The 9,594-nt window shown below is 49.2% G+C and overlaps 1 protein-coding gene across 2 annotated transcripts; it reads right to left on the bottom strand.

The window, feature by feature from the left end:
- Positions 1-6,372: 6,372 nt before the first annotated feature.
- Positions 6,373-9,544, bottom strand: INHA (inhibin subunit alpha). Of its 2 annotated transcripts, XM_074313911.1 has the most exons (3): positions 8,692-9,544; positions 8,122-8,164; positions 6,373-7,379 (listed from the first exon to the last, which is right to left on the bottom strand). In XM_074313911.1, exons 1-3 carry the CDS (start codon positions 8,770-8,772, stop codon positions 6,547-6,549), a joined length of 957 nt encoding a protein of 318 aa, XP_074170012.1. In that variant the 5' UTR covers positions 8,773-9,544; the 3' UTR covers positions 6,373-6,546. The 2 variants fall into 2 exon arrangements, with proteins under 2 accessions (XP_074170012.1, XP_019597372.2); XM_019741813.2 differs by lacking the exon at positions 8,122-8,164.
- Between the last annotated feature and the right edge of the window lie 50 nt (positions 9,545-9,594).

The following is a 9,594-nucleotide window of genomic DNA, read 5'->3' as shown; positions in this document are numbered from 1 at the left end:
CGATTCCCACAAGGGGCAGTGATCTGCACCCTCCACAACTAGATTGAAGACAATGAGCTGCCACTGACCTGCTGGAGGGGCGGCCGGATGGCTCAGTTGGTTAGAGCATGAGCTCTTAACAAGGTTGCCGGTTCAGTTCCCGCATGGGAAGGTGGGCTATACCTCCTGCAACTAAAGATTGAAAACAGCAACTGGACTTGGAGCTGAGCTGCGCCCTCCACAACTAGATTGAAGGACAATGACTTGGAGCTGATGGGTCCTGGAGGAACACACTGTTCCCCAATATTCCCCAATAAAAATTAAAAAAAGAAAGAATTTAAAAAAAAATGTTCCACATCTCATTATGTAAATTACCTAAATCAAGTATGACGAAAATTTTGGTGTGATTCCTGGGGCACAATTCATCTTCATCTGTGCACCTGTGAACCTACAAAACAAGTCATCTGCTCCCAATATATTAGTAGAACAAGCATAGAAAAAGCATAGTTACAGACATTCCCATTCAAAAAGCAGAAAATTGAATGAAAAAAGGAGCTACCAGTCCCAAGAAATTTAGAAATTCGGCTAGGCACACCCCATTAGGTTTCAAGGTCTGGGAACAATCTTCAGTGGTTTGCAGCTCCATTCTTTGGGTTTGTGACTCCTTCTCAGAGTCGTCTTTCTTTTTTCATGAAAGGTTGCACATCTATGTAGCTGAGTGGTTTTATCAGCTTATTTCTTGCCTGTAGAATTTGGGAGTGGGTGTCCAACTGCTTTCTTTCTTTTCATCCTCTCTCTATCTCTTTCAATTTAAGATGGCAATGTTTCTGCTGACATAACATTCTCAAGAAACGTGTGGGTCTCCTATGTATGTCATGGAAGATAGTAAGCTCTGCCACAGATCTTTCCTAGATAATATTCATACCATCTTTATTTTGGGATATGGGTTTTAATACTAGGAGTGCTAGCAGAACTGCTACAGGATAAATGTGCTGAGTCCACCACCACAGAGAAACCCTTTTCTCAGTGTCATAATATAGTTAGAAGATTATTCACAAGTCTTCCCCTCAGAATAGGAAGCCTTGCTCCTTTTCACTTATTGAAAACAACTTGGATAATACATAAATACCAGTCAGTCCCAGTTCAAAAAGCTTACCAGGGATAAACTGCACTTTTACAGAAACAAAATCGTCTTCCCAAAGGAATAATTTATTGGGGGGAAAAAAAATGAACATTTTAAATAAAAGGGCATTGTCATGTTTTGGATTAACAAAACGGGAAAAAAATTAACCAAATCCTCTAAAATTATTTCAAATTTCATTCTTGCAGTTTCTATTTATCAGTTAGGTAGAATGCCTATAAGTGCACATATAAAAATAATTGTCATTTTGGTCTATAATAGTCTTCCAAAATATAGAAGTTTATATTAGGAGAGAAGTGAAACATCCAAAAGGGACGAACAATACTTCCACATATGCTACATATGTTTTGCTTAATTTAGAGTTGTTTTCCTGAATTCTTTTTATTGCCGCAGTAACTACCACTTTTAAAATTTATAAACATCTCAGAAAAGATTTTGGAACAATGAGGAGTTAGACAACCATGTATGAGGTCAGTCGCTTTGCATGATGTATGTAATCAAAAAGTTTGAAGTGTCTGCTTACCAATGAAGAATGTTTTCACTGAAAAAAAAAGATAAGAAATTTCAGAGATTAAAACTGCAAAAAAAAAAGTGATTGCTATCTGCACACGTGTCCTGGAGCTAAGATGCCCTCATTATCAACATACACAAATAGTTTCGTCTCCTCGGCAGACAAATTTGAAGAACAGAGGAGAGATGGTGTGGTAATGTACTAGAGGGGTGGTGTACAAACTCTGGAAACAGACTTCTGAGGTTCAAAGCCTCACTCCACCACCTACAAGGGATGTGACTGGGTAAATTACGTAATCTCTCTGAGCCTCAGTTTCTTCATTTGTGCAATGGGTGTTGTCATGCAGGGACTCTAGTCCTGCTCCCTGCACAAGAACGCAGGATATGGTGAGGCCAAAAAGGAACACCCATGGAGCCACAGATAAGGGAGTCGTACCACTATGTTCTCACTGGTTGCTGGGTTGGAGACACAGGAAGCAGGAGCCACACGATCTGCAATCCGCTGTCTGCTTCTCTACCAACCAATCCCACTTGCTAACCGCAATCCGCCGTCTGCTTCTCTGCCAACCAACTAACCCCCTTGCCAGCGTAGCCACGGCAGTTCTATTAGTGGCTAATCGCTACAGCTGGTTACAGCTGATGGCTACCAAGCCACAGCGGATGGCCATCTGATTATAGCTGATGGCCATCTACTACCTGAGCCAGCACCTTTCCACGTGAGGCCGAGAGCCTGGAAACTGCTCTCTGGGACTCTATGCCCACAGGTATTATAACCTCCTAGGGTTGTTGTGAGAATTGCATGAGATTTTAGTTGTAACATGCCTGGCACATAGTAAGCGCTGGGTACATGTTTGTTATATAAATAATAAAATTAACAAAAAAACCTTATTTCTTGGGGGGGCAAAAATGTGATTGGTAAGAAAAAAAGAAGGTAATAGCAAGACTGGAAAATAAGTCAAAGATAGCTCTCAGAAATAAAGTGAAAATGTTGCAGCACATCCATAAGACATACCATGACAGGGAGACAATTTCTACAAAGTAGATGTATGTATGTAAATTCATAGAAATAGGTCTGGCAGGACACTTACCTCCGTGGAGGGGACAGGAATTGGGAGAAACTATCAAGGGAACCTCAGCATTATTTTTAATATTTGAATTTTTACTGTGAGATTATATCTATGTGCTACTTATGAAATCAAAAACAAGTAACATTTTTTTTAAAATCAACATTTAAAAAACACACACAAAGTGCCCAGGAAGCAGTGAGGAGGGAGTGGCTGACCAGCACCCCAGGGAGTCGCAGAAGAGATGACATCAGAATTGGATCTTAAAGGAGGCATTGCCTGAGGAAAGGAGACTGCTGACTGGGCAGCTTGACAATAAAATGATGTATCTGAGGAATGACGGGACTTTGTACCAACAGAGTGTGGGTGTGTGTGGTTGGGTGGAGAGAGGAGGGAGGATGGGTTTAGGGTCAATTGTAAAGGGCACAAGTACCACACAAAGCAGGTTGAGCTTTGTGTAGACGAGTGTTTAAGCCACCTAAGGGACATGATCACAAAAGAAGAATCCTCTAGCTGCCAGGCGGAACAGGCACTGCGGGGATAGGAAGGGAGTGACTCTTGGTGACCGGTGAAGGAGGCTGCTGAATTGCTCGATCAAGAATTGCCCCCTAAATGATAAAATAGCATCCGGGTAGGGAGAGAGAAAGGGCTTCGTGTGAGAGATAATAAGGAGGACGGACCAACAGTACTTTTTTCTCAGCATCTACCTCACCTTTTGGGGATAACTGTACCCTGTTTTGGGGATATCACCTTTTTTTCACCTTTAGTCCTTGTGCTTTAGGCTCTGGGCTGCAGGGTAGGACACAAGACCTACGTCATTAACTCACTCTGTTTCCTCAGGCAACCTTCTTGGAGGAGCACATAACCCTAATCAGGACAATCAGGCCACCAAGACTCCTGAGGGACTTTTGCAAGCAAACTCCCTCCTGCTAGACCAAGTAGTGTGATGGTGAGAGCCTGGGGCTGCCCAGGCCTCCAGGGACCTGGGATGGAGCTGCCCCAGGGGATGCAGAGCCTAGAACTGGATCCTTGGAGCATCTTCAGAGCCCAGAATAAAGCCCACCTTAGCCAGCTGCGCTCATGCACTTGGTATGAGCCAGTGATTTATTTTTTATTTTTGGTCTAAGCCAGGTTAGGTTGGGTTTTCTATTCAGACTGACTCCGAATGAAGAGTACTCAAAATGTCCATAATAATTAGCACTGGGAACAGGGAGAATGTCTGGAGTCCACTGCTCTTAGTCTCAGAGCAAGGAGTGAGGACGAGAGACGTCCTTAGCCACTGCCGGCCCTTCTTAGGGGCGGCCATATCTTCCTGATTTGCTAACTTAGCAGAATCTAAGGCCGTAAGACCCTGGAAGGGGTGGGCCATACCAGTGACTCCCGGATTTTAGGACTTCGCAGATTCCACCGATTTGGGAATGTCCTAGATTTCATCAGCAAAATTACAAAGAAAAATCTTAGGGTCCAAATTAGAATTGCCAAATTTTAATTTTGTTAATTAAAAACGTTTAAAACAAACAAAGAACTACTACCTTCTACCATCATCATCATATCATGAAAGAAACAACATGTTGCCACACACAGAAAAAAAAAGATAACTTTAGAATAAAAGATAGCACTTTAACATGAACCCTTTTGGTTTTGTTAAAAGATACTACGTTGTACTCAGTTCTCTCACTGTGTCTCAGATACATGAAAACTTTTTACCAGCAACCCCATCTGCTTAGCGGCCTAGCGCAGAAGCCGTGCCCTTCAGCAGGGTCCCCAGCCCTCCGCCCTCATCCACATCCGTGGGACAGGGAAGTCTGAACAACACAGGGTCCTAGGTGGCCCCAGCAGGAAGAAGGAGAATCCTAAACCTGGTAGGAGGATTAAAGATCCCAGGGAAAGGCCCCACTCGGGCAGGGAGGACCTGACAAGGGAAGGAAGCCACAGCAGAGAGTGGCATTCGGGCAGGCTTGAGGGAAACATCCCAGTCCCAGCACTGGCCGACCCCCCGCAGCCCTCTCCCCAGACGACCATCTGAGGGGCTGCCACGCTGGGTCTAATGAAGGTGCTGGCAGAGACTTGGAACTGTGAGAGGCAAGTCCCCCTCCAGAGCCACAGAAGCCTCCTTGGGGATTCAGCATCAACAGAGACTGGGGCTATGGCAGGGACATGGCCGTGGGCTCTTGTGCTGCAGGGAACAGTAGCTCACTGAGCTCAGCTGAGGTAAGGGAAGGTGTGAGCCTATAGGATGCCCAGATGGGATTCTCTCCCCTCCACATCTCCTTCCTGGGGAGGTGCTTACCTGCCCACCCCATGAGCTGGGTTAGTAGGAGGGAGTTTTCGATGAGTCGCTCTGTTAGCAGAAATACACACTGCAGTGGTGCAGTCAGTATCAGAAAACGCTCTAAACATCCCCAACCTTCTGCATGACACCTACCTCCCTTAAAGGGAGACTGGATGGAACCAGCTGGCTGAGAGCCAGGACCTGGGGCAGGACAGCAGGAGCACACGACTGAGGGAGAAGGAGGAGAGTGAAAAAAGGAGGAAGGAAGGCTCTGGAAGTGGGGCTCCCGATGGCCAATCAAGGCAGGCAGAATGGACTGATAGGAGACCCAACGGGAAAAGGAAAAGGTTCCTTGCATCCTGCTGTGGACTCGGCACGTACACAAAGGGTGGACACAGATTCACCCAAGAGCATACTTTTTTCGGCAGTAGGCTCTGCCTTTCCATGCTTCCAACATTAAGGACTGACTGAGTTAAGGGGTTATCTAAAGACACACAGGGCACATCAAGGAAGCCAAAGACTTCAAGAACCCAGATTCCAGCACAACCAGGCTTCATGAAGGGCTACATGATAGGTTTGAGGGAGTCCCAGGCCCTCAGCAAATTAAAATCCTCAGGTCTTCATTCTGTCTCCTCTCTGCCCTTGTCAACTTTCAGATGCTGCCAACTCACACCATCTCTCCTTTACATGCCACCCAAGTTCCTGAGACACCCAAGGTCTGATCAGCTCCAAACATCTGTCTCAGTGGGACCCTAAGCCATGATCTCTGGCCGGTCTAGAATCACCTGACCTTGAGCTAGGTATCCATCAGCTAAGGCATAGAATGGTGGGGAGGGGCTTCTGGGTAGGCACTATAAGTACAGCAGTTGCCTTTAGGTGTGGCAGGGCAGGCACCCTGATTGACGTAGCAGGTCCAGCTGGCATGAGGGCCAGTTCTGTCTCCAGAGTGGCTGTCAGGAGCTACAGCACCTTTGCGTCACCAAGCATTGTAGCTTCCCACCAGATATACATCCAATTCCAGCTCTATCTTTCTTTTTTATTTTTTAAAATAGTGAGTCCAGTTTGTTTTTGTCTTGTTTTGCTTTTAATTTTATTGGGGAATATTGGGGAATAGAGTATTTCTCCAGGGCCCCTCAGCTCCAAGTCGTTGTCCTTCAATCCAGTTGTGGAGGGCGCAGCTCACCGGCCCATGTGGGAATCGAACCAGCAACCCTGTTGTTCAGAGCTTGCGCTCTAACCAGTTGAGCCATCCAGCTGCCCCCTCCAGCTATATCTTGAACCCCAGATCTCTGCGGTCAAGTGAGGCTGAGTGACCTAAGATCCTGCAGTCCCATGCTCCTGGGGCCCAGCCCTCCCCTCCACCACCCACTACCGCCATATCAGAAAAGCCGAGAATGCATGCCAAGTCATATGCACTGGGTTGTTTATTGTCACATTGCTCATGGGACAGGGGTGAGAGGGACAGGGGAGCCCTCAGACAGACAAGTGGAAGAGGGGGGAAATGGGAAACATCTATTTTCCAAATTCTGTTCTTCCTCCCAGCATGTGATGGTGGGGGCTCGGCCACCAGCAGGACTCCCTTAGATGCAAGCACAGTGCTGCGTGAGAAGTTTGGGCACCGTCTCGTACTTGAAAGAGTAGCCTCCATCCGAGGTGGTGCGGACACGGAGGGGCCTCATGGTTCCCGGGAGAGCAGCACAGCAGGGCTGGGCCCCTGGCACCAGAGAAAGGAGCTGGACAGGGGTAGGGGGAACCCCAGGGAACAGGAGAGGCCCGTCTGGTTGGGTGGGTGGCCCACAGCCACCGTGACAATAGTGGAAGATGAAACTGGGAGGGTGCACGATCCACTGTTCCCAGCCCAGCTCCTGGAAGGAGATGTTGAGGGCTGCCCTGTGGCAGTGGGCATGGGCAGCGGGCTCCTCTGGAGGCCTCTGCAGCAGGCGCAGTGCGGAGGGAGACCAAGGCCAGGGCAGCGGGGGAGTCGAGCGTCGGGCTCTTTCCCCTCGGCTAGGTGGCTTGGCCCGTGTGTGGGCCACCAGGAAGGGTGTGGTCTCAGGCTTGGCTGAGCAGGAACAGAGGGGACAACGCAGCAGTAGCACCAGGACAGGTTGGGTCAGCAGAGGGAGGGCAGAGGCAGCCAGGTTTAGCACAGCCCAGCGAGGAGGTGCCTGGCCCAATGACACCGGCACCGCTATGGGACCCCCGGATGACAGAGCCAGCAGGTCTAGCAGGGGCCCAGAGCTATTGGAGGCCGCTGTGCCCTGCCTGTCCAGTCCCATGTGAAACCACAGCTGGGCGGAAGTCACCTGGCGGCTGCGTGTGTGATGGGATGGCCGGAACATGTATGTGAAAAGGCCCTCCTCAGCCTCCCGGGCCAGCTCTCCCGCCGCTGGCTGGTCCTCACAGCTGGCACCTGCAGGAGACAGAGGGAAGGGAGAGGGCAGCCCTGACTGGAGGGACGCAGCTGCCATTCGTGAGCCTGCCCAAACTCCACTAAGTGCTCTGCCAGACTCAGGACGCCCCCCAGTCTGGGGAGAACTGACAGACGCTCCTCTTCTGTTACTTCATCACAAAAGGACTTAAAAAGTACAAGACATTGCCAACTTCTCTCAAGTGTTTTTACCAATTAATATACCCATCAGCAATGTGTAAGAAGCCCTGACACTCTACCTTCACCAACACTTGGAATCGTTAGTTACACTTAAATTTTTTGTTCATCTTAAAGTGTGAAAGGGCACCTTGAATGGAGTATAGGCAGGCATTTGTAGGATTACTCTTCATATCTTTTTACATGTCAATAATAGTATATAACAAAATTTTTAAGTAACTCCACTTTAATAAGATACGTTAACACCAAAAAGAAGGAGGAGGAGGAGAAAAGACATAGCTGAGAATAAAGGACAGTGCTTTCTAAGAAAGTGCAGTTGGCATCCTTACCCTGACAGGTATACAAACTACACTAAACAACCACGGACCAGCACCAGGTGAAGGTCTGGCAATTGGGGCTACACTGCTACATGGATTATCTCATGGATAACGTCACAACGACCGACCCATTTTTGGAGATAAGGAAACTGAGGGTTAGAAAGGTGAAGTGACATTGAACTACTAAGTGGCCATTCCGGGATTCCACCTGATCCCAAAGCCACACTTACCTACTGTGCTGCAGGGGGACTGAAGCACAGGGAGGCAGGGGTCCTAAGAGAAAGGTGAGCCAGATTACAAGAAAGTCCAGCCAGAGCAGGCCTTTACTCATTGAGTCAGTGGAACATGGGGCGGTGAGAAAGGAACTCAAGAGAACGTAGACTAGTTTCCCAACAAATCTTTCTCCTGCATCTCTGTTGTTTCTGTAGTCTCAGCTACTTGGGGCTAAAGAAAGGTTCAGAACAGGGAGCAGGGGCAGACATAGGAGGAAAGTGGCAGGAAGAGGCCACGCCCAGATATCGCTGACTCTAGAGACCCTTAGCCTCCCAGGAGACTATCTCCCGGCTACCTCGTATGAGCCATGCACTCTAAGTGCAGCATCTCCCCAAATCCTGAGCGGTAGACAGTATTGCCCATTTTATACATGAGGATACAGCGGCTCAGGGAGATTTAGTCATTGGCCCATTGTTGCAAAGCCAGTTGAATAGCAGGTCTGGGATTCAAACCCAGATCTGCCTGCCTTCCAAGCCCGTGCTGTCCCACACTGCTTCTCAAAGTCACCAGTTCCCCACCCTCATTACCTGTGGCTGGGAAAAGGATGGCCTGGGAGACATCCTCCTCCTCGGGCTCAGAGCCCCTGCGCATGGAGCCCCCCACAGCATGTCTTCGGGGCAAACGCCTGACTCCAAGATCTCTACTTTCACGAGTCACTGCTGGGGACCCCAAGGCATCCAGGAACAGGGCCCTCACTTTTGCCAAGACAAGTTCCCGGTCCACCTCCGGCCCATGGCAGCTATGCCCCCGCTGTGGGGCCACCAGCAAGAGGAGTAGCAGTGGCAGCCGGAGCAGCATAGCTCACCTGTCCGTGACAATGGCGAACCCACAACCTGCCCTGTGCCCCTCTGTCAGGGTCTGCCCAGGACCTCCCCCACTCTCCCTTCCCCATGCCACCACCTGCCTTCTTCTACCCTTCTCATCCCAGTCTTCCCTAGGCCTTCCCACACCCTGCAGTCCGAGTTGCCCCTGCCATGGCATTGAGGCCTCCTATCTCTGACGCAGATGTCTGTGACCCTGAGCCTTATCTCCCACTCCCGCCAGGAATGTGGGGGAGGGGGCTGGTGAGGGTTTTTCACCCCAAGTGACCTGACTCTCGCATACAACCCCTTCCCCCTACACACACACACACACACACACACACACACACACACACAGAGTCACATCCCAGCACCCAGCACAGAAGTGACATCAGGTGGAACAGGAGGCTGGGAGCTGTGGCCTGCCAGCTCTTAAAAGTGTTATTTGTTAAGGTGACAGAACACACCAGCCCCTCAGACCTTCTGGGGCCCCTTTCAGACAAACAGCTGCTGGGTCAGTCATGGGGGGAAGGGCTGAGGCTGGAGCTAGAACTGGGGTTAGTGCGGGGGGCAGGTGGTCCCGCCTGCTCTAAACTTAGCCTGGAGGAGCCAGTCTGGGCTCTTGTCTTC

Source organism: Rhinolophus sinicus, linkage group LG01 (assembly GCF_036562045.2).
Source record: "Rhinolophus sinicus isolate RSC01 linkage group LG01, ASM3656204v1, whole genome shotgun sequence".
In the NCBI taxonomy this organism is placed as follows: Eukaryota; Metazoa; Chordata; class Mammalia; order Chiroptera; family Rhinolophidae; genus Rhinolophus; species Rhinolophus sinicus.
The sequence above is the reverse complement of the archived record's forward strand: the minus strand, read 5'-3'. Positions and strand labels throughout refer to the sequence as shown.

Excerpts from the sequence above, each read along its gene's own strand:
- INHA (XM_019741813.2), bottom strand. The coding sequence starts at position 8,962 with ATGCTGCTCCGGCTGCCACTGCTACTCCTCTTGCTGGTGGCCCCACAG. Across the intron at positions 7,380-8,691 it reads CATCCTTTTCCCAGCCACAG|GTGCCAGCTGTGAGGACCAG; the intron begins GTAATGAGGGTG and ends TGTCTCCTGCAG.